We start from the raw sequence: 25,155 nt of genomic DNA, 5'->3' as shown, positions 1-25,155 counted from the left end.
GTGGGCCATCGTTCAACTCCAAGTGGTGGAGTCACCTTCTACTGTGGTTTGAGCCATTCCCACCGAGCTGGGTCTCTGAACGAGGTGACTCCCTGGAGGACAAAGCATCACCTGAAACCATGCTCATTTACTGGATGTCACTCCTGGCAGGATTTGCACTGAGAAAGATTACTCCATCACAAGGAAGTAGTTTAGGTCTTTGGGAGAGTGTCATTTCAATCCACATGTTCATAGAAACATAGACAATAGATGCAGGAGTAGGCCATTCGGCCCTTCAAGCCAGCACCACCATTCAATGTGATCTTGGCTGATCATCTAGAATCAGTAACCTGTTCCTGCTTTCTCCCCATAGCCCTAAGAGCTAAATCCAACTCTCTCTTGAAAACATCCAGTGAATTGGCCACCACTGCCTTCTGTGGCAGAGAATTCCACAGCTCTGCACAGGGCATCTCTTCCAATTCTGGGTTTGGTCTTGAGATGTCACTGCACTTGAATTTCCATTCCCAGCCTCGAGATACATTAATAGTTAATTCAATTCAAAGTTTTGACAAGTATAGATGAGAGGGCATAGCTTTAAGGGGGGGTGGGGAGAGCTTAAAGGCCATGTTTTTTTATGCAGAGGGTGGTGGGTGCCTGGAACATGCTGCCATTAGTGGTGGCGGAGGCAGATACTATAGTGGTGGCAAAGAGGCTTTTAGATCGGCACGTGGATTTACAGGGAATGGAGGGATATGGTTCACATGCAGGTAGAGGAGACCAGTTTAACTTGGCATCATGTTCCACATAAGGACATTGTGGGCCGAAGGGCCTGTTCCACACTGGGCAATATTGAGAAAAAATCCAACTTAGGGGGAAGAACATTTGATAAAAGCAGTGTTTAAGAAAGAACTACAGATGCTGGAAAAATCCTGGAGTGCTGGAGGAACTCAGCAGGTGAGGCAGCATCTATGGAGAGAAGGAATAGGCGACGTTTCGGGTCGAGACCCTTCTTCAGACTGATCAGACCGTATGACTCAAATTTCCTCTGCTGTTCAACACAACCATGGCTGACATTGTCATTGCCTTCAGTCTAATTCACTCGTCCGTTTCCGATCATTATTCGTTCCTCTGCCTTTCAAAACTCTCTCTCAGATGTTGATAACACCCTCAGTAAGTGAGTGTTCGTGCTTTTCTGGGGCAAGGGGAGTCCAAAAATCCATAACCCTTTGTCGGGAGAAAATCTTCATCTTGCCATTTGGAGAAAATCAAATGTTAAAGGCATTGTAAATGAAACTATCTTCTCTACTAAACGAGAGTCATTTCAATGTAGTAAAGAGATGAGCATTCTTGCAAGGTATCAGTTTTCCAATTCACCAAATATCCATCCAGCAAAGATTTGCGTGGTAATCTATGCAGAATAGATTTAAATAATGAAAGAAGCTATTTGTGGTGTTTTTAATAGCCTGAGCTTTGAAAATGTCATGACATTTGAAATCGTTGACAAGTCTTGGGATAACTGCTTCAATATATTGAGAGGTGAAAATGTACCAACATCATCGTAGAAAATTAGCTGATGGTATCATAAATTTCAAATGGAACATGGAGACAGCCAAATATTGCTATCTTCCCAATTTCAATAAAACATGATCTGAAATGCTTGACTATTGTTGCAGGCAGGTAAAACAATCTAATCATATCCACTAATAGACAAGCCAGAGGCACGGTGACTGACACATAGATTCATTTTTTGACATTTACTGCAGGTAACAGCACAAAATAACTGGAATCATTTTCATTACAACGGCCCTTCACCCTTTTAATTCCGACTGATAAGGATTCCAGTCCATCCATGCAGAAAGGAAGACTTATTGTCAGGGACTGGGAGTAATACCAATGCATCACGCAGTTCGTTTTACTGCAATAGGTCTCACACAATGATCTTTGTGTGAGAAAAGTGAAGAGATGAAATGCCTCTAATGCAAAGCCTTTCAAAGATTTCTTCGCAAAAGAAAGGGAAAATTGATTTTTGATCATCCAAACTCAGATTGCATGATACTCCTCCGTTGTCTTTGTAAACTGTAGATGTCGAGAGTATTTGGAGCAGTCCCCAAAATACTTCTCATTGGCGGTTTGAAAAGAGAATAAGAAGAATAGATAAAGTTGCATTTGAAAACCAGAGTTTAAGAAGGAACAGCAGATGCTGGAAAACTGAAGGCAGACTGAAATGCTGGGGAAACTCAGTGGGTGAGGCAGCATCTATGGAGCGAAGGAAATAGGTGACATTTCGGGTTGGAAAACCAGAGGTATGGGTTTAGTTCAGATGAATCTTTCACAGTAACAGATTGTGCAGTGGTGTGGATCGCTAATGTGCCTTTTTGAATGAAGCAGTCCTGTGCACATGAATAGTATGACCAGCCTGAACTCCTGGCCTTTGCTGTAGCTTCCACATACACTACGAACATGTGAAGAAGGGTCTGGACTTGAAACATCACCCATTCCTACTCTCCAGAGATGCTGTCTGTCCCCCTGAGTTGCTCCAGCATTTTGTGTCTATCTTATATTTTTTTCTTGTAGTGGAGCAGGATATATTTATTTCTAGATTTCAATGTCTGTCTCTATTGCCTTCTCGTTGTTTTTTATCTCGATGCGTTTCTTTCTGAGTGACAAGACTTTTACTTTAGATTTTAGAGAATCAGCGCGGCGACATGCCCTTCAGCCCATCGTGCCCGCGCCGGCCGGTGACTACCCTGTACACTAGCACTATTCGACACACAAGGGTACAATTTCACGATTTACACAACCCAATTAACCTACAAACATGCACGTCTTCAGAGTGTGGGAGGAAACCGGAGCACCTGATGGAAACCCACATGGTCATGGGGAGAACGTACAAACTCCATACAGACTACACCCGTAGTCATGTTCGAACCCGGGTCTCTGGCGCTGTGAGGCAGCACCTCTACCCGCTGCGCCACCGTGCCGAACGGTTACGGGATTACGCTGGTTCCTAGTTAAGCAATCTCGTCTTTAAATGTTTCTGCGTCTTAATCTTGTGGTTTTCTCTGGTCCAATAATCCTGCAATTCTCAAATTCTTCCCTCAGGGACCATCTCCAAATACAATCATTATTCTTGTCGAAATCATAAAATGACTCTAGGAAAAATGACCAAAGCTTCTAGGATCTATCTCCTTGGCTGTTACATGGGTCAGATTCAAATTTTAGTTTGGTGATATTTTAATAGCGTTTTGGAAAATCTTGCTTCATTAACTGAGCAACCAAAGTGGAAACTCTCAGAACATAGAACAGCACAGGCACAGGCCCTTCGGCCCACAATGTCTGTGCTGGGCAAGATGCCAAGACAAACTCTGATTTGCTCGTGCATAATCCATATCCCTACATATCCATGTGCCAATCCAAAAGTATCTTCAACTCCACTATTGTATCTGCTTCCACCACCGCCCCCAGCAGTGTGTTCCAGGCACCCACCACCCTCAGTGTAAATAAAACATGCCCCAAGAATCTCCTTAAAATTGTTCACAGAACGTTCTTACTGCAGTCAGACCGGCGTTCCAGAATAGTTTTATGCTGTAGCTAATTAGAGATAGATATCTACCTGCAGAATAATTTAGCCTTGTGTATTTTCATTTGATATCTTTTCAGAACATCAGCAGTAGGTTTGCAAGAATCACAGCCTATTGCAAGTGTTAAGGAGACACCCCCTGCACTAAACAAGTTCTAAATCACAGGATTTTTGCATCAAGCCAGGACACTTAAACAATAGTTATAGGAAAGATATTGTCAAGCTTGAAAGGGTTCAGAGAAGATTTACGATGATGTTGCCAGGACTAGAGGGTGTGAGCTACAGGGAGAGGTTGAGTAGGCTGGGTCTATATTCCTTGGAGCACAGGAGGATGGGGGGGGGGATCTTATAGAGGTGTACAAAATCATGAGAGGAATAGATCGGGTAGATGCACAGAGTCACTTGCCCAGAATAGGGGAATCGAGGACCAGTGGACATAGGTTCAAGGTGAAGGGGAAAAGATTTAATAGGAATCTGAGGGGTAACTTTTTCACACAAAGGGTGGTGGGTGAATGGAACAAGCTGCCAGAGGAGGTAGTTGAGGCTGGGACTATCCCAGCGTTTAATAAAGTTAGACAGGTACATGGATGGAACAGGTTTGGAGGGATATGGACCAAACGCAGGCAGATGGGACTAGTGTAGCTGGGACATGTTGGCCGGTGTGGACAAGTTGGGACGAAGGGTCTGTTTCCACACTGTATCACTCTATGACTCTAATAGCAATGGCACCCTCTTCATTTCTGGGAGTTGTTATTGAGAGAGGACATTGATTCTACTCGTTGCCAAGTGTGTATTTGCACTCAGCTGTAACTGAGTGTGGGCATTATCTCGGCAAAATAAGGCAACGACCTAGACATGGATCGCAAGCAAATAGCTGCTTCCACACAGACATTGAATGACTCAACTTCCTTTTAGCCCAGCGCAAAGTAATATTATTTTTTGTATTTTTTTCTTAAAAGATAGCAATTTAATAGAACACTCTCAAAGCTCGAGAGATAATGGGGTACTCCACATTCAACGCTCAAACCCCGCACAGGTGACAAATCCTTCCTGGTTGCGAGAAGTTCTCATTAATATGAACATCAAGTAAATTATTCTGAGTGATAAGGTGACCAGATTCAATATTTTTAACTGCTCCAAGCCAGCATGGTGCTGGTTGAAACATAACAGATTATTAAGGGTTTGGGCACGCTCGAGGCAGGAAACATGTTCCCGATGTTGGGGGAGTCTAGAACCAGGGGCCACAGTTTAAGAATAAGGAGTAAGCCATTTAGAACGGAGACGAGGATACGCTGAGAGTGGTGAGTCTGTGGAATTCTCTGCCTCAGAGGGCGGTGGAGGCAGGTTCTCTGGATACTTTCAAGAGAGAGCTAGATAAGGCTCTTAAAAATAGCGGAGTCAGGGGATATGGGGAGAAGGCAGGAATGGGGTACTGATTGGGGATGATCAGCCATGATCACATTGAATGGCGGTGCTGGCTCGAAGGCCGAAGGGCCTACTCCTGCACCTATTGTCTATTGTCTATTGTATCTATTGCAGACTGTTTTAAAGAGAGACGTAAGGAAAACATACGGGACCCAACTATTGAACGGTGGAAATGCAAAGGTTGGAACATAGAAGTGAAGACACAATCAGCCCCAGAGTCTGGACGTCCCATTAAAGGAGTGATGTGGAGGCTTTGGAGAGGCTGCAGAAGAGGTTCACCTCTGGATTGGGGGGTGAGAGGTAGAGGTGAATCGGACAGTACCCTAGCTTATGGCCATTATCAGGCTTCTGAACGGTCCTTCCATAAGCTAGGGTACTGTCCGATTCACCTCTACCCCACTGCGGACATTGGACTTTATCTGTGGATCTGATGCGCTACAATGCTGAGAACTATATCCTGCGCTCTGTATCTTCCCCTTTGCTCTACCTATTGTACTTGAGTTTGACTTGATTGTATTTATGGATAGTATAGTCAGATCTGCTTGGATAGCAGGCAAAACAAAGCTTTTTGCTGTACCTCGGTACACGTGGATAAACTTAGAGTGACTCAAATAACTTGTGATTCTAAAGGTTTAACACATTTAACACATTCTCTAAATCTAAAACAAAAGCAGATGAGTCCACAAGTATTAGTTGAAACAACAGTTTTCACAGGGTTGGGGAAGGGGAGGAACATTTCTGACTAGACAGTAGATAATCACCTGCGCTTGGGATGACAAGAATGTATGGTGTTGTTATCTGTATCCTACCTATCATCGTTAGAGCAAGGGGGAGGTTTCCAAGCAGCATGCATAAGGAAAAAAAAAAGAAAGTAGCAAGTCTACCAAGTAAAATATCCTTTGATAATATCTCACAATCCCCCATTCTATAAAATCAAACTGGAAACCCCGAGAGAAAAGGATAATTACTTCAGATTAAAGCTTTAATGATACCTCTGCTTCTGGTTTTAATTTCAATGGAATAAATGATGGCACTTGGCTTTAATGCAAATGTATCTCAATTACTTTGTCTTCGATTTGGTTAATTATGCGTCAATACAATATTCCACGTCTAATGAGAGAGAAGTGACATTCACAAAATGGGGAAAATTTAAATAATCTGTGTAGTGAAAGCGGTCCAAGCAAATGCAAGGCAGCTGGAAAGTATTGAATGGGTTTCAATTTGCATTTCATTTCATTTAATGCAACTATAATGATGATGACACTGACAAAGTGAGAACACAAATTCATGTTCGGAAATGAATTGGCGACGCAAGGAACTGCAGATGCTGGTTAACAAACAAAAAAAGACGCAAAGTGCTGGAGTAACTCAGCGGGTCAGGCAGCATCTGTGGAGAACATGGATAGGTGACGTTTCACAGAGTGCTGGAGTAACTCAGCGGGTCAGGCAGCATCTGTGGAGAACATGGATAGGTGACGTTTCACAGAGTGCTGGAGTAACTCAGCGGGTCAGGCAGCATCTGTGGAGAACATGGATAGGTGACGTTTTGGGTCAGGACACACATTCTAAAGATGGGTCCCGACCGGAAACGTCACCTGCCCACGTGCTCCAGAGATGCCGCCCGACTGGCTGAGTTACTGCAGCATTTTGTGTCTTTTGTTGTCGATGTTGTGGAAGCAGGATTCTAAATCTCACGGCAAATTCAACTCAGAGTGTTTACTCATGCAGGGGAATGATGATGCGATGTCTGTATAATGGAGAGCAGCACAAATTAATATACTCATGCAGTATGAAACATAAAAGCTGAGGTCAGCAGGCAAAGCAACCACAACATTCAGGAGACAAGCAGGTCAACGCTGCAATATGATTCATCAAGCATCGGTCAATCATTTCTCTCTCCACCGGCCCTTGCTACACCACAGCGTGGCAGAGTTCTCATCATCGCGCGTGACGCTGCCTTGAGCTCAGTGAGAAGAAAGAAGGAGGTCTCGTACCTTTTGTCGCCAGTCTTAAGCAGCTGACTTTGGTCTCCTATGAAGAATAAGAAGAAGATGTATCATTGTTCTGCAAAAACAGTTCGCTCAGCCCAAACCTCCTCCCCGCCTCTTCCCTTCCCCTGCCATCTTTACCACCTCTGCTTCAACGTCTTCGACCTAGGATTCGGTCATCTGCTGCTCAAACGTCATAAGGTCATAAGGAATAGGAGCAGAATTAGGCCATTCGGCCCATCAAGTCTACTCCGCCATCTAATCATCCTTCTCTCCCTCCTAACCCCATTCTCCTGCCTTTTCCCCATAAGCTCTGGCACCCGTACTAACCACCTGTCTCGGTTGGCATGGATGAGTAGGGCCGAAGGGCCTGTTTCCTTGCTGTATGACTCGATGACGACACGTTGAATTATTTTTAACTTCCTTTCCTAGCATCAAGCATTTCAAGTGGAGGCTTAATATCACCTCTATCACCCATACGGACTTCTTTCAAGATGGTCCCCGCAGGAGCATGCCAGTCTTACATATTTTTCTTGGTTTCCCACATCAATCAATTCTGTGGTAGACAAAAGTGCTGGAGCAACTCAGCGGGTGCAGCAGCATCTATGGAGCAAAGGAAATAGGCAACGTTTCGGGCCGAAACCCAAAGGAAATAGGCAACGTTTCGGGCCAAAACCCAAAGGAAATAGGCAACGTTTCGGGCCAAAACCCAAATGAAATAGGCAACGTTTCGGGTCGAAACCCAAAGGGTTTCGGGACGAAACGTTGCCTATTTCCTTCGCTCCATAGATGCTGCTGCACCCGCTGAGTTGCTCCAGCACTTTTGTCTACCTTCGATTTTCCAGCATCTGCAGTTCCTTCTTAAACACTCAATCAATTCTGTGCCGTCTTTGAATGCAACTGCCAACGTGGTTTAATCTGACTGCTTTTAGCCGGGTTAAGTGAAGAACTGAATTAAAACTGTCCCAACTTTGTGGAAGTTCAAACGCCGAGGGGTGACGCAAAATATTTTTCATTCCATCCTCCAAATCTGAAATGGACCTGCATTGTCGAGAGCAAAACCCATTTACCATGTCTAATCCCCTGAGTAAAGACTGCGGAATTTATACCGAGCTCCGATAGTTTTTGAATTTTCAGTCAGTAGCCAATGTTATTTATTCATGGGATAACTTCTCTGTGCTCTAATAGGTCAGGCTATTTGGGGAATAGTGATATTTAGCAATAACATGACAGCCACAACCAAGCGAAAGTCCCCAACTTTATCAGGGTCTTGACCCGAAACGTCACCCATTCCTTCTCTCCAGAGATGCTGCCTGTCCCGCTGAGTTACTCCAGCATTTTGGTGTCCATCTTGAGTTGGGTTTGTTGACTTAAGGGCCTGCCCCACTTGGGCCGTCACTTCCGCGAAAGGCCGGTAGTGAGAGTCGCGCGCGTCATCATGCGCCCGCACAACCGTCTGGAGCACGTGACGTCATTTGAAGATGGACACAAAATGCAGGAGTAACTCAGCGGGACTGGCAGCATCTCTGGAGAGATAGAATGGGTGATGTTACGGGTCGAGACTCTTCTTCAGTCTGAAAGAAGGGTCTTGACCCGACACGTCACCCATTCCTTCTCTCCAGTGATGCTGCCGGTCCCGCTGAGTTACTCCTGCATTTTGTGTCTATCTCCAATCGTCTTGGCCCCGCCCTGGGAGTAGAGTGGGGGCGGACCCGGACCGCAACGGCCGTGAGCCCCAGGCCGAGCTCTGCGATCGTTTGCCTACTTCAGCTGCTGTTGGAGGCGAGACGTTGCGTCGCGCCAGGGTCTTGGGCCTGTCCCACTTTGGCCGTCAGTTACGCGACAGGTGGCGCGCGAAGATTTTGTTCAGAACCAAGTCCACACTCCTCCACGCCACTCCATGCGCCCGTCCCGCGCTACCCACACGCTACCCACACACTAGCAGGTCGAGTAAATGGTGCGCGAATGACAGCCAAGTGGGACAGGCCCTTTAGTTCAGTGTGGAAGTTAACCTGGTTTAAAGGGTCCTCCTTGACACTATCAGTGACCGTGAGGCCAACAGTGTGTGAACAGATAGATACACGTTTGTAAGATATTTTTTTTTCCCTCGGCTCATTATAACAGCCAATCACCGAACTTTGGCAGAACTTTTGTTCACACTTCAAGGAAGGTGCAAGATCCAGATGCTACAAGAAATGTTCTGAAGTAATTAAGCCGGGATTTCTGACATCAATTGATTTGTTGATGCAGTTGCAATTGGACCTCCCGCTGCTGCCTGCCTTTTGTTCCCGCGCTCAACTCAATTGTTGGTTAAAAACAAAGGAACGGTTATTAATTGTTAGGTGATTTTTATCATAAATCATTCTGGTGGAAAGGAAGAAAAGAAAGATTTCAAAGGAAGAAAACAGAGAGAGGAAATGAGGCACCAATTTCACAAACGGACACCACCTGCTTTTTACTCTCGACTGGATGCGAGTCGAGTGATTACAAAATTATTAGCTGTCAAGGTGACTTTTCCACACTGCATCTTACTCCAAACAGAAGTCTCTCATTGCTCAATTATTTTTACAAATGCAGCGTGTCACACTTGGTTATTTCACAACCACGTCGTCCAAACTAAGAACATGAAATCACACGCTGGCAATCACACAGTGGTGGTGCAGCGGTAGAGTTGCTGCCTTACACAGCACCGCAGGCCCGGTTCAATCTTGACCATGGTGCTGTCTGTAAGGAGTTTGCATGTTCTCCCCGTGACCTGCTTGGGTTATCTCTGACATCTTCAGTTTCCTCCCGCACTCCAATGACGTACATGTATTGGGTTCGGTGAAAATAGTAAATTGTTCCCAGTGTGCAGGAAAGTGTTAGTGTGCTGGGATGGCTGGTCGGCACATACATGGTGGGCCGAAGGGCCTGTTTCTGCACCGTATCTCTAAACTAAACTCCGATTCCTGATCGTCCCATCCTTTTCCAAAGCCTGAAAGATCATAAGTGATAGGAGCAAAGTTAGGCCATTCGGCCCATCAATACTCTGCCATTCAATCATGGCTGGTCTATCTCTCCCTCCTATCCCCATTCTCCTGCCTTCTCCCCATAACCCCTGACACCCGTAGCTTTGAATGTTGTTCAGCTCCGCACAATATATCACTTTCCCCTTCGTCACGTGATGAAAATGTAATGGGTTGCCACTATCTTGATTTAAAATATACATTTTTTTGCCGTGTAAACAACAGAGTTTAAAAGCAATTGCATTGTGATTTAGGGCACACGCATATTTAACGTAATGCACTGCAGTGCAGAGCTGAAGGATAAATGATGGAATCCATTATGCTAATACTCAAATACTTAAGAGGGCATTATAAAGCTGATTCCAGTCACACAGGGACAAGCAACTTTGCTCTACATTGACAGCTTTATGAGATAATGGGGAAGGTATTATGTAAACTTTGAGAGATGTGTCAACTGTCTTATTACTTTTAACCTTCATTGTGGTTGATTTTCTGTTCTGCATCATCAGGGAACTAGAAGAAACCTCAGCGTTCCCACCAACATACAGATCAACAGCCGGCAGATTGAAGGAGGGTCCTGACCAGAACCATCGTCTATCCATTCCCTCCACAGATGGCCCAGTGGAGCAGCGGTAGAGTTGCTGCCTCACAGCCCCAGAGACCAAGCTACAATCCAGACTGCACATGCTGGCTGTATGGAGCTTTTACCTTCTTCCCCGTGACCACATGGGTTTGTCTCTGGGGGCTCCGGTTTCCCCCCGCCCCCCCGTTTGGGTTTGTAAGTTAACTGGCTTTGGGATAAGAAAATTGTGTGTAGGACAGTGCTAGTGTGTGGGATGATCGCTGGGTCGGCACCATCTCGGTGGGCCGAAGGGCCTGTTTCCACGCTAATGTCTAAAGCAGATGCTGCCTGACCCGTTGAGTTCCTCCAGCACGGTGTCTTGCATGCTCTCTTGTGTCTACAATGCCATTTACCAGTTTTTATTCTCTTTAGAAATCAAAGCTTGAAACCCCTGTCCCACGGAACGAGTTCATTCCAAGAGTTATCCGGAGTTTGCCCTGATTCGAACTCGGAGATTTACGGTAATGGCCACTCGTCGGTACTCGGGGCTCTCGTGGACATTTTGAAAAATCTTCACGAGTCTTCCCGTTCTTACCTGCCATTAGCGAGTCTTCCCGAGTACCTGCCGTTAGCGCTAAGAGACGTTCCCGAGCTCCGACGTACCCGCTACGTTCATTCTCTGTGCTTACCACGAGTTTGATTTTTTTTTAATCTCGGGAGAGCTCTTGGAATGAACTCGTACCGTGGGACAGGGCTTTGACTTGCAAGATCGCTGACCTGCAGCGCAGTCCACCAGCAAATTTGCATCAACTGATGGTGTGGCCAGAATCACGAGAGCGTGTCGCGCATGCTGTTTCAGGTCACGTGCCTCCATCCAGAAAGAGTTATTTGTTTACTTCTTCGTTAATAGTTAATTCTTAATTTAGGTTTGTGGCCAGCCTTGGTGTGGTCAGCCATGGTGTGGCCAGCCTTGGTGTGGCCAGCCTTGGTGTGGTCAGCCATGGTGTGGCCAGCCTTGGTGTGGTCAGCCTTGGTGTGGCCAGCCATGGTGTGGTCAGCCTTGGTGTGGTCAGCCATGGTGTGGCCAGCCATGGTGTGGTCAGCCATGGTGTGGTCAGCCATGGTGTGGCCAGCCATGGTGTGGCCAGCCATGGTGTGGCCAGCCTTGGTGTGGTCAGCCATGGTGTGGTCAGCCATGGTGTGGTCAGCCATGGTGTGGTCAGCCTTGGTGTGGTCAGCCATGGTGTGGTCAGCCATGGTGTGGTCAGCCATGGTGTGGTCAGCCATGGTGCTTTAGAGACATGGGAGTAGTATCATTAGTGGGTCAGAGGAATGTTGTTGAATTATTATTCAACATAGGGGCAGGTGTTGCATCTTCTGCGGTTGCAGGGGCAGGTACCTGGGGAGGGGGTGGTTTGGGTGGGAAGGGATGAGTTAACCAGGGAGTTGCGGAGGCAACGATCTCAGTGGAAATCGGAAAGGAGTGGAGATGGGAAAATGTGGCTCGTGGTGGGATCATGTCAGAGATGGCGGAAATTTCGGAGGAGTATGTGGTGGTTGCGACAGCTGATGGGGTGAAAGGGAAGGACTAGGGGGCCCAACCTGCCCATACTGACCAACATGCTCCATCTACATAGAGTCACAGAGTGATATCGCGTGGAAACAGGCCCTTCGGCCCAACTTGCCCACACCAGCCAACATGTCCCAGCTACATTAGTCCCACCTGCCTACTTTTGGCCCATATCCCTCTAAACCTGTCCTATCCACAAACCTATCCAAACCTCCTTCAGAAGTTGCAATAATAATTACATGGATACAGACAATACGTGCAGGAGTAGGCCACTCGGCCCTTGAAGCCAGCATTCAATATGATCATGGCTGATCATCCAAAATCAGTACCCCGTTCCTGCTTTCTCCCCATATCCCTTGATTCCGTTAGCCCTAAGAGCTAAATCTAACTCTCTCTTGAAAACATCCAGTGAATTGGCCTCCACTGCCTTCTGTGGCAGAGAATTCCACAGATTCACAACTCTCTGGGTGAAAACGTTTTCCTCATCTCAGTCCAAAATGGCTGATCCCTTATTCCTAAACTGTGACCCCTGGTTCTGGACTCCCCCAACATGGGGAACATTTTTCCTGCATCTAGCCTGTCCAATCCCTTAGGAATATTATACGTTTCGATAAGATATCCTCTCATCCTTCTAAATTCCAGTGAATACAAGCCGAGTCGACCCATTCTTTTATACGGCTTTAAATCACTGCCAACTGAGGTACATTTTTAGCGGCTGGTTTGGGTTTGGAGTTTGAAACTACAGCAGTAGAATATCTGTATTTCTCTAACACTATCTACAAACTTGGTTGAAAGCAAATTGCCTCAGCGGTGACAGGGAAGGATAATGATATAGAGAAGTTAAAAAGCTGTGATTTCATGATGAGCAGGGGTGGCGATCACTTTGTGTAGCAATTTCCTGCAGATAATTAAAGGTTTCACACAAAAAAAAATCAATAACATCAGCAAGTTCTCCGTGTACCTGTAGGTGTCAGTATCTAAAATCAATACTTAATTTTCAGGTTTTTGTTCTTCCAACAAAAGCAATATTCAAATTGTTTTTTTAAATTCAGCAGCCCCACTGTTCTTGAAAATCAGCTCTTTATTGCGCGCTGCCCAGCCTGATAATGCAGCAGCCTTTCCCCATCGGGAAGCAGACTGATTATCACAACAACGTTAGCAGAGGCAGAATTACTGCGATCGCCTTCACTTTCCAATGGACGTATAATTCTGACAAATGGCCATGCCTTCTGGAGTGGCAAGTCATCAGCTCACTTTGCAATTCACTTCTGCACCAGGCACCGTGGTAATGTTCACTGAATGAAAAGAATAGAAGGGAGAGTGAAAGGCCTGGATAGAGGGGATGTGGAGAGGATGTTTCCACTAGTGGGAGAGTCTAGGACCAGAGGGCACAGCCTCAGAATTAAAGGACGTTCTTTTAGGAAGATGAGGAGAAATTTCTTTAGTCAGAGGGTGGTGAATCTGTGGAATGCTTTGCCACAGAAGGCTGTGGAGGCCAAGTCAGTGGGTATTTTTAAGGCAGAGATTAGTACGGTTCTCAGAGGTTATGGGGAGAAGGCAGGAGAATGGGGTTAGTAGGGAGAGATAGATCAGCCATGATTGAATGGCAGAGTAGACTTGATGGGCCGAATGGCCTAATTCCATTCCTATTCCTTATGACTGTTGATGCAGCACCATGCCACATGACCTGGGCCTACCGACGTGTACTCATTGATGGTGTGATTGGACTGGACATCACAGAACAGCAACGTTTTTCACCGTGTCCCCTGCACACGTGGCAATAACAAAATAAAACCATGAGCGGCAAAGATGGACTTGCTCGTCGGAAAGGCGATCCCAGGGCAGGGGAGTGGAGAACTGCAGAGACTAGGGGGAACTGCAGGTACTGGTTTACACAAAAGGGCACAAAGTGCTGGAGTAACGCAGCGGGTCAGGCAGCATCTCCTGGAGAACTTGGATAGGTGATGTTTCAGGTCAGGACCCTTGCTCAGACTCGAGAACGAGCTTAGAGTGATAGGGGAGAAACTCGGACGTGAGCAGAGGGGAGGGTTTTCACCCAGAGGGGTGGGGGGTAAATATCTGGGATGAGTTGCCAGAGGAAATGGTGGCGGCAGAGACATACAACGGCCATTAGGTACTGGGATAGAAAAGAAGGCTTCCCGGCGTTCCGCGGCTGTGGACTGGGGCCGCGGCAGGAGCCCTCCGTCGAGGCACCGTGGACTCACGGAGAAGTCTGGCTCGGGGCCTCGCGGGTCGGAGGAGCCTGGCCTCGTGGGGTTGAGCCCGGGTTGTCGGGCTGGGGTCGGCACCACGGAGGCGGGCGGAGAGGACCTGACGGCGATAGCGGAGAGGTCGGCGCGCTGGTCGATGGACGAGGATGGACCACGTGGAAGTGAGGACGCCGCAGCCGGTGAGGGGGGACCGATGTGGGGGGGGGGGTGGGGGGGAAGAACAAAGGGAACGTGCGCGGAGGCGGGGTGGGATTTGTAACTTTGTAAGTGCCGTTCATGGGCGACTATTGCACACCCTGGCAGCGTATGCAGGCTAAGAAGTTTACTGTGACTTGTCAAAGGTTTCAAAGGTCTTTCATTGACACCTGTACCAATTAGGGTGCAGGGATATTCGTATTACCACATGTGGCAATAAAGTTGTCATTCCCGATGTTGGGGGAGTCCAGAACCAGGGGCCACAGTTTAAGAATAAAGGGATAAGCCATTTAGAACGGAGACGAGGAAACACTTTTGTGCTGTTTAACTCTGTGATTTGGAGAGGAAAGGAGTAGAGCATTGTGGGCTTAAAGTGGGCAAAGAAAGGTTGACATATCGGCTTGTGCGGGAAGGAACTGCAGATGCAGGCATGGTCGGCCTGGGCAAGGTGGGCCAAAGGACCTGTTTCTATGCTGGACCTCTCTATGATTGGAGCTGATCAAAGCTCTCAGGCAATGAATACATACGAGTGTTGAAGGGAAAGGCCATCGGCACTGGCTCAATGAAACAGAGTCGTGTGGATTGGACAATTTTACAGTAAATTATTAAGTGTGGCAGAAACCTTGTACACAGGTGGAAAGTTCAGAGTTTGCTGCAGAACTTGCAAGATTCATCTTAACTTTTCTATAAATAAAAATACTGAGTCTGAAGAAGGGTCCTGACCCAAAACAGCATTTGTCCCTTCCCTCCGCAGATGTTGCCTGACCCACTGAGTTCCTCCTGCACTTTGTGTTTTGTCAGGGTTCCAGCGCCTGCAGTTCCTTGCTCCTCTATAACGATCTGTGGTGCTGGTGGATGTGTGGAAACCTCTGACGCAGTAAATTTATTTCAACTGTTCGCACACTTGCATTACTGACTGCACACTTTACACACCTACAATTTGGAATATTGTTAATGAGCAGAAACAGAGACAATCTGTATAAATGCTGTCCTGAAACAACTGGCAGTAAATTAAAATTACTCAAAAGATTGCAACCAAAATAAGCAATTGTTCTATTTGCGTGATCTCGGTGACATTCAGCACATAATTCACAAACACAGCTGGGCTGTTTGCTGCTGCAGTTGATGGGAGTAATAGTTAAACACTTCAGTCTGATCTGCAATTTGATCATGTAAAATAGAGCTGATTTGAAACACATTAAATAGAATAATAATAGACTGGGAAGACTGAATAGAACGAGTAGATGCACAGATTTAGAGTATTGTGTTCAGTTCTAGGCAGCGTGTTAAAGGAAAGATGTTGTCAAGCTGGAAAGGGTTCAGAGAAGATTTACGAGGATGTTGCCAGGACTAGAGGGTGTGAGCTATAGGGGGAGGTTGGGTAGGCTGGGTCTCTATATCTTGGAGCGCAGGAGGATGAGGGGGCATCTTTTCGAGGTGTATAAAATCATGAGAGGAATAGATCAGGCAGATGCACAGAGTCTCTTGCCCAGAGTAGGGGAATCGAGGACCAGAGGGCATAGGTTCAAGGCGAAGGGGGAAAGATTTAATAGGAATTTGAGGGGTAACATTTTCACACAAACGGTGTATGGAACACTCAGAGGAGGTAGTTGAGGCTGGGATTATGGCAATGTTTCAGAAATAATTAAACAGGTAGATGATAGGTTAGGGTCCAAGGTTGACTACAAAGTAGCCCTTGCTTTCCCTCTCTCTCCATCCCCTCCCCTTCCCAGTTCTCCCACCAGTCTTACTGTCTCTGACTACATTTTATCTCTGTTTGCTTTGTTGTTAACTTCTCCCAACTAACGATGATCTATTCTACATTTCCCTTGATCTCCATTCCCTTTGTCCTATTTTCACACCTTACACTTCCTTATCTATGTACTGCCCCACTCCCCTGACATCAGTTTGAAGAAGTGTCTCGACCCGAAACATCACCCATCCCTTCTCTCCAGAGATGCTGCCTGTCCCGCTGAGTTACTCCAGCATTTTGTGTCTATCTCCAGTTTAGAGGGATATGGGCCAGGTGGGACTAGTGTAGATGGGACATGTTGGTCGGCAAATGCATGGCAGATGCAGTATAATGTGGATAAATGTGAGGTTATCCACTTTGGTGGCAAAAACAGGAATTCTAAATTCCAGAGTGTACAAGCCCAGCCGCTCCATTCTCTCAGCATATGACAGTCCCGCCATCCTTGTAATGGGAATGAACCTGGTGAACCTACAAATGTGTAAATTCCACACTGGCAGCACAAGAGGTCAGGATTGAACCAGGGTCTCTGGTTCCGTGAGGCAGCGGGTCTACACTCTGTGCCACTGTATTATTTGAAGTACGTGTGTTACCAGATGCCAGTCACATTCGTGTCTACACAACAAGTTATCTACAGCAAGGGGCAGGGGATCACCACAGGACCAAGGGTATCGCAATCCAATACTAAGGCCTCTCAGCTCTGATCATCTACGTATGTCTAAAGCAACTCCACTGAGTTTGGCACCAGCCTGGTCCACAACAATCTGGTCGAGCTGCTGTCTGACAGAGCTGGAGATCTGGGTTCAATCCTAACCACGGGTGCTCTCTGTGTGAAGTTTGCACGTTCTCCCCGTGACCTTGTGGGTTTCATCCGGGTGCTCTGGCCTCCTCCCACATCCCAAAGACGTGCGGGTTTGTACGTGAATTGGCTTCTGTAAATTGACCCTGGTGTGCAGGGAGTGGATGCTAAGATTGGATAACACAGAACTATTGTGAAGGGGTGATCGATGGCCGGCGTGGACTCGATGGGCCGAAGAGTCTGTTTCCATGCTGTATCTCTAAATTAAAGTGAAATGCTCCTTAGATACAAACTGCAACATTCCACCTGCACATGGTTCCAATAGACAATAGGTGCAGGAGTAGGCCATTCGGCCCTTCGAGCCAGCACCGCCATTCAATGTGATCATGGCTGATCATCCCCTCCCTACACATTAGGTGAAGTTTACCCAGGCTCATCAGGGATGTGGGAAAGAACCGGAGCACTTGGACGAAACCCACACGGTCACAGGGAGAACATGCAAACTCCACACGATCAGCGTTCAACGTTGAGATCGAACCTGGGTCTCTGGCGCTATGAGGCAGTGGCTCTACCCGCTGCACCACTGTGCTCTCTTGTCTTTAATATTACAAGCTACTTGTCCAAGTAGATATTAGTACAAAATATATTATTGCATTATTTCCTCATTCCCAAGGAATGGAAGCCTAAAATACCAAATTCATATTTTGACTAATTCTTAACCAGTTCCTGTCATTTGATATAACAGCCACATTACAACAGATAGTAGCACCACACATTGATTGTTTCTCGTTTTTGTAAAGCACTTGTTTACTCTGCATTTCATCTCCATGCTATCATTTAAAACACATCTGAGTTCCTTTTGTCTCCCTTTGTGTTGATATCAGGCTCTGCAAGATTTGTGCTTTGAATTACCACGCCACACAAAGTGCTACAAAAGAGATGTGTTTGTGTGTAGTAATGGATCTCAGCCCTAGTTTGCTAAAAGCCATCAGCCAGAGAGAGAATGGCAATGGGCAATTTTCTGCAGAAAGTCCCCTGCAGTGATGTTCTGAAGATTACATCCACAGGCTCATCAGATGGAGACTGCAGCTAATAGCTGGCAATACCAGTTGGAGCTGGCAGTAAATTGGACATTGGAAAGCCCAATGCCGGGAAGCTATTTTTAAGTAAAAGCTTGAGAATAGAAGAGATGTTGAAATGGAAGCTATCTCAAGGAAATTTCAATGCATTGCATTTACCATTGTGACTCTTTTCGATGAACATTTGGCATGCAGGCCTTCATCAGTCAGGGGATACTGAGCGCTGAAGTTGTGACGTGTCGGAAGGAACTGCAGATGCTGGTTTAAACCGTAGGCACAAAAAGCTGGAGTAACTGAGCGTCTCTGGCGAGAAGGACTGGGTGACGTTTCGGGTCGAGACCCTTCTTCAGACTTCACTGAAGTTGTGACGTAAGGTGTTAGTGTGGCCGCGCCTGGAGTATTGTGCTTAGTTTTGGTCAATCCATGGTCGAAGGAGAGGTCTCTGACAAAGATCAATCCAACCAAGACCTCAACGGTGGAACAGGCGGAGGACGATGGCTGACCTTAGTGGAGCGTCACAACGGCTGGGAAGGCGGATGAAGGCTGCAGCAGAAAAAGGATCTCCGGTCGTCTTGGACTCCATGCCACTGGATCCTGACCCAGATCTGTCAAGGACCGTGGGGTGGCTGTCTGTGCACCAGTCTCCCCACGTTAAACAAAGTCACGCACAGGCGTCCTCCATGAGAGGACAGTCATACTTGTTTCAAGTGGCCGTCGATGATGATCTGGTCACCCTGGTGTAGGAGAGATGTCATTAAGCTGAAATGAGCGCTGAGAAGATTGACAAAGATGTTGCCAGGACTTGAGGGCCTGAGGTATAGGGAGAGGTTGGGCTGGCTAGGACCTTATTCCTTGGAGCGCAGGAGGCTGAGAGGTAATCTTATAGGGGTGTACAAATTCATGAGGGGAATAGATAGGGTGTATGCACATAGTCTTTTTCAAGGGGTGGGCAAATCAAGAAGTGGGGACATAGGTTTAAGATCAGAGAGGAAAGATTTAGAAGGAAGACAAAAGTGCTGGAGAAACTCAGCGGGTGCAGCAGCATCTATGGAGCGAAGGAAATAGGCAACGTTTCGGGGGTTAATCTGAAGGAAATATAGGTAACGTTTCGGGCCAAAACCCGAAGGGAGCGTCCAGGAGCGAAAAAGACTACAAAAAGTTGTGGCCACTGCCCAGTCCATCACTGGCTTTGACCTCCCCACCGTCGAAGGGATCTATCGTAGTCGCTGCCTCAAAAAGGCAGCCAAAGTCATCAAGGACCCACACCATCCTGGCCACACACTCATCTCACCACTGCCATCAGGAAGAAGGTACAGGAGCCTGAAAACTGTAACGTCCAGGTTCAGGAACAGCTTCTTCCCCACAGCCATCAGGCTATTAAACACAACGAATAAGCTATGAGCTCCGAACTGCAATAGACTATATTATTATTTGTTATTTGCACTATATGTTATTTATTGAACTTTTTCTTTTTTTCCCCGTTGTATACAATGTTTACATATTCACATGTTCTGTTGTGCTGGAGCAAGTAACAATTTCATTGTCCCGTCCGGGACATATGACAATAAAACACTCTCGACTCTTGATTTTAAATATTGTGTTCAATTCTGGACACGTTATACCTTCTGAATTTTATACTCGGCAGGGCTGTACTCTGCATATCGGCAAATTTTATCAAACAAATTAATCAATCTAATTAACCAGCACGGAAACAGGCCCTCCCGCTCACCGAGCCCGCGCCGACCAGCGATCCCCGCACATTAACACCGTCCTACACCCACTAGGGGTAATTTTTACATTTACCAAGCCAATTAACCTACAAACCTGTACGTCTTTGGAGTGTGGGAGGAAAGCGGAGATCTCAGAGAAAACCCACGCAGGTCACGGGGAGAACATACAAACTCCGTACAGACAGCACCCGTAGTCAGGATCGAACCCGGGTCTCTGGTGCTGCATTTTTGCTGTATGGCAGCAACTCTATCGCTGTGCCACCGTGACTGCCCTAGGAAAGATGTTGTCAGGCTACTGAGAAGATTTATAAGGATGTTGCCAGGATTAGAGGGTGTGAGCTATAGGTAGAGGTTGAGTAGACTGGGTCTCTATTCCTTGGAATGCAGGAGGATGAGGAGTTATCTTTTTGAGATGTATAAAATCATGAGAGGAATAGATCGGGTAGATGCACAGAGTCTCTTGCCCAGAGTAGGTGAATTGAGGACCAGAGGACATAGGTTCAAGGTGAAGGGGAAAAGATTTAATAGGAATCTGAGGGGTAACCTTTTCACACAAAGGGTGGTGGGTGTATGGAACGAGCTGCCAGAGGAGGTGGTTGAGGCTGGGACTATCCCAACGTTTAAGCAACAATTAGACAGGTACATGGATAGGACAGGTATGGAGGGATATGGACCAAACATGGACGGGTGGGACTAGTGTAGCTGGGACATGTTGGCCTGTGTGGGCAAGTTGGGCTGAAGGGCCTGTATCTACTCCCCTCATGATTTTATTTTTAAACACTGCAAAAGTAACGTTCCTTTTCGAATAGACAACACACGAGAATTACGTATTAACATCCCAATTTAACACATCTAAATCCAGTTGATAATTTGTTTGTAATCTCTTCCTTCTCACAGTTATTGAAGATAATTATGCAGAATACAATCTGTTCTTCAGCTCGATGGTGTTGTGGGAATAAACAGTTGCTAGGATACTAACTGGGGGAAAAGCCGGAATGAATAGGTTGAGCTCTCTGCGTGAACTGCAAAAGCTTTAGCTGTTTTTTTTTAAAGTTAAATTGTTACTTGTGAAGTGCATCTAATAGTTAGACTGACGGCACTCGGAAACATGCCTTTTAACAGTTAAATGCTCACATACAATCAGCTAACATGTTGCTCTCGGTTAAGTGCTCACTTCAATAATAGAATCAGGTCTGTGGCAAGTGTTGGGATAAATAAGTAAGTCAATCAGACATCTCTGAACAAGAACCCATCAGTGATTCCGAAGCGCTTGCTGTTATAATTAAACTGCGAGTGCAGAAAAGGTGAAGATCCCGACAGCAAATGGAGCTTTGGGAGACGGCAAAACTTTAACACTGTGGAGAAGGGTCAAAGATCGAGCTTCACAGCCATCTGTTATTTTCATAACGTCCACACAACAGCTTGGATTAGATTGACATTAATAATCAGTTACAAGCAGTGCAGCGAAATGGGAAGGGCATATGTTTTTAACAGGGCTTTGATCTGAGATTTAATAAAATAATATAAAATCGGCCGGTGCTTCTGTTAGAATTAACGTGGGGAATAAATTGCAATTGGATCGGCCGTTTGTTTCACGGCAAACGGTGCTTGGTAATGAATATACGGACGGACCTGATGTCAATAAACAAAAGCCAATTGACAGGAGGGAACTTCTCGAGGGGATTTGTGCAACTGGGTTCATCAGAATGGAACACACATTAAGAATCCACAAACAGGGCTGTTTCAGAAAGAACTGCAGATGCTGGGAAAAAAAAAAAAATCGAAGGTAGACAAAAATGCTGGAGAAACTCAGCGGGTGAGGCAGCATCTATGGTGCGAAGGAATAGGTGACGTTTCAGGTTGAGATCCAGAAGCATCTATGGAGCGAAGGAATAGGTGACGTTTCGGGTCGAGACCCGGAAGGGTCTCGACCAGAAACGTCACCTACTCCTTTGCTCCATAGATGCTGCCTCACCCGCTGAGTTTCTCCAGCATTTTTGTCCACCATAAACAGGGCTGACACATTCAGCTTTCTCTGCCTGTTCTGGCATTCATTAATACCACAGGCCTGCCGTTTCATGCCAAACATCTTTTTCCATTTCCCTTACAATTTAGGATGATCAAAATTCTTCGATATAAAGTCAATAATGAAGCCCAACATCTATTATGCAAAGGGTCGCAGGTTCCGTCAAAGTCGGTAAAGGATATCCTGGCTCTCTGAAAGTGGCTTCACGGGTCGACAGGGTGATGAAGAGGGCATTTGGCTTGCCTTTGTAGTCGGGGTATTCAGTATAGGAGTGTGGAAACAAGGAACTGCAGGTGCTGATCTACAAAAAAAGACATAGAGTGCTGGAGTAACTCAGCGGGCCAGGCAGCATCTGTGGAGAACATGGATAGGTGAACATGGATAGGTGACGTTTCACAGAGTGCTGGAGTAACTCAGCGGGCCAGGCAGCATCTGTGGAGAACATGGATGGTGACGTTTCACAGAGTGCTGGAGTAACTCAGCGGGTCAGGCAGCATCTGTGGAGAACATGGATAGGTGATGGTTTGGGTCGGGACTCTTCTTCAGACTGATTGTAGTGAGGGAAAGAAAGCGGGAGGGGAGGTGGGGGAAGGACAAAACTAGACAAGTGATGTGAATACAGGCGAGATAGGATTTTAATTGGCAGGTTGGTGGACAAAGGCCAGAGATGGGAAGAAGAGAGCAAGCTGTGAGATATCTAGGACCCTTTGGTCTTCTTCTCATCTCTGGTCTATGTCCATTCATCTACCAATCAAACCCCCCTTCACTTGACCACTGAGTTACTCCGGCATTTTGTGTCTTTAATTGAATACATGAGTGTCATAGACACGCCGCCAGCTAATGGCTTGATGAAAGGTTCCAACCTGAAACGTTACCGATTTCTTTTCTCCATAGACGCTGCCTGACCCGCTGAGTTACTCCAGCATTTTGTCTCTACCACCAGTTAAAGACTTGGATATCCTTAGGGGAATGACTCACCTCTTGACAACCTAACACGTTAGCAGAGTGAGGGAAGGTAGACACAAAGTGCTGGAGTAACTCAGCGGGACAGGCAGCATCTCTGGAGAGAAGGAATGGGTGACGTTTCGGGCCGAGACCCTTCTTTAGACTGAGGGATTATTCTCCACCAGCCTGGATGGGCACAGGACAAGCAACAGTCAAGGAGCAATCATCATCTGGGTCATAACAAGACACCCTGACCGTTCAGTCCCCGTGCCACCACAAGACAAACGAGGAACATGATGATAGATGTACAGTGTCCTCATCATGAAGGACATCCTTCCCACTGTGGACATTGCCATTCCCTCTTTAACTCTGAATCCTGGAGCTCTCTCTCTGCCCACCAACTCTGCATAGCGCCGTTCACCAGAGGGGCGGCAGCAATTCAGATGCCGCCTCATCGCCCCCCCCCCTCGTACACAAGGTACGCATTAAAAATACCTCCATCTACCCGCTTTGTATCGGAAGACCCTGCGAATCCCCAACCAGCTGCCACACACATTCTCCAAATTCCACCTCTGCCACCTCTGCTCACAATCCATTCTGCAGAATCTCGTCAAACCACTTCTGCAAGTTCAATATCCATAGAGATGAGCCCATCTCCTGGGGAAAGAGACGACTCATCTGACAGGCTGATGCTTCACAAGCCTTTGCAGAAAGACTTTGATGAGATCATAATTATCCAAGCACACTCATGGAGACTTCTAGTAATTACCCTATTATTAACGTCAAACTAACGGTGTCAGGAGCACCAAGATTCTGCCCCCTCCCCTCCTGCAGTTGTACTCAAGTACAGTAACTCAAACAACCTCCAACATAAGCAGTAATAGCCCTGTCCCACAATACCAAGAGCTCTCCCGAGTTTAAAAAAAAATCAAACTCGTGGTAAGCACGGAGAATGAACGTAGCGGGTACGTCGGAGCTCGGGGACGTCTCTTAGCGGTTCGTAACGCAAACGGCATGTACTCGGGAAGACTCGCTAACGGCAGGTAAGCACGGGAAGACTCATGAAGATTTTTCAACATGATGAAAAATGTCCACGAGAGCCCCGAGTACCGACGAGTGGCCATTACCGTAAATCTCCGAGTTGGAATCAGGGCAAACTCGGGAGAACTCTTGGAATGAACTCGTACTGTGGGACAGGGGTTTAACTCTTTCAGCAAACCAGGCAGGAGTAGTTACTGGAATTAATTTAGCAGTAGTTCTGTTCCAAGTGGCTTCAATTCGCCGACTGCACCAAACCCAAATCCCATTAGTTAAAGACGGGTGGAACCATGCCAACTCCCAATGGAGCGCTCAGTTCATTCACACTGGCACACCAGGTGGGCGGCACAGTAGCGCAGCGGGTAGAGCCGCTGCCTCACAGCACCAGAGACCCAGGTTTAATCCCTCCCTCGGCTACTGTTTGTGCGTGGAGTTTGCTCGTTCTCCCTGTGACTGCGTGGGTTTCATCCGGGTGCTCCGGTTGCCTCCCACATACAAAGAATTTAGGGTTAGGTGAGAAAGATAGATCAGCCATGATTGAATGGCAGAGTAGAATTGATGGGCCGAATGGCCTAATTCTACTGCTATTCCTTACAACCATCTGTCCTTATGATCGAACCCGTGTCTCTGGCGCAACACTACCCGCTGCGCCACCGTGCCGGTCCACAGTCAGGCACGCAAACACCAAACTCTGACATGGATGTCTGATATGCCAAGATATGTACAAATATTCTAACATCCCGAGTCGGCAAAAAAATGCTGGAGAACCTCAGCGAGTGACGCAGCATCCATAGAGAGAAGGAATAGGCGACGTTTCGGGCCGAGACCCTTCTTCAGACTCAATAGGCGACGTTTCGGTTCGAGACATCCTCATTTTGAAGTTTTGTACCGTCACTAACGCATTAGAAGAGAAGCATTAATCTGCTCAACCTTACTCAAGCCTAATGCCCCCTGAATGCCCACTAATCCCGTATAGAATGGCAGAATTTGTTCATTGTAATCTGTTCAGAGCTAATGAGCCAGAGATATTTGGTTTGACAAGATAATGAAATGAATGGCCATGCACAAGGATAAGCAGAGGTGTCAGAGTTATAAATGTTGCCATAAAGCTGGGAATAACTCTGAGCTGTGAATTACAGCATGAAACGATTGGTTATGCACCCAGCTATTCAACCTTCTGTTCATTTGTGTGAACATTATGCTCTCCCCACGTATATCAACATGCTCCATCGAGCTTTCATCAAAAATTAACC

At 46.6% G+C, this 25,155-nt stretch overlaps 1 protein-coding gene across 3 annotated transcripts in view; it reads right to left on the bottom strand.

The window, feature by feature from the left end:
• Positions 1-25,155, bottom strand: part of ptprt (protein tyrosine phosphatase receptor type T) — a 588,177-nt gene that overhangs the window by 125,692 nt on the left and 437,330 nt on the right. For 2 of the 3 annotated variants that reach the window (XM_033041304.1, XM_033041305.1), the window contains exon 13: positions 6,979-7,015. In XM_033041304.1, the coding sequence (XP_032897195.1) occupies positions 6,979-7,015 (37 nt within the window). Of the gene's footprint in view, positions 1-5,745; positions 5,794-6,978; positions 7,016-25,155 lie in introns of all 3 variants that reach the window. The other variant, XM_033041307.1, reaches the window with a different exon arrangement.

Source organism: Amblyraja radiata, chromosome 23 (genome assembly GCF_010909765.2).
Source record: "Amblyraja radiata isolate CabotCenter1 chromosome 23, sAmbRad1.1.pri, whole genome shotgun sequence".
Lineage (NCBI taxonomy): Eukaryota > Metazoa > Chordata > Chondrichthyes > Rajiformes > Rajidae > Amblyraja > Amblyraja radiata.
This window is presented reverse-complemented; position numbering and strand designations above follow the sequence as displayed.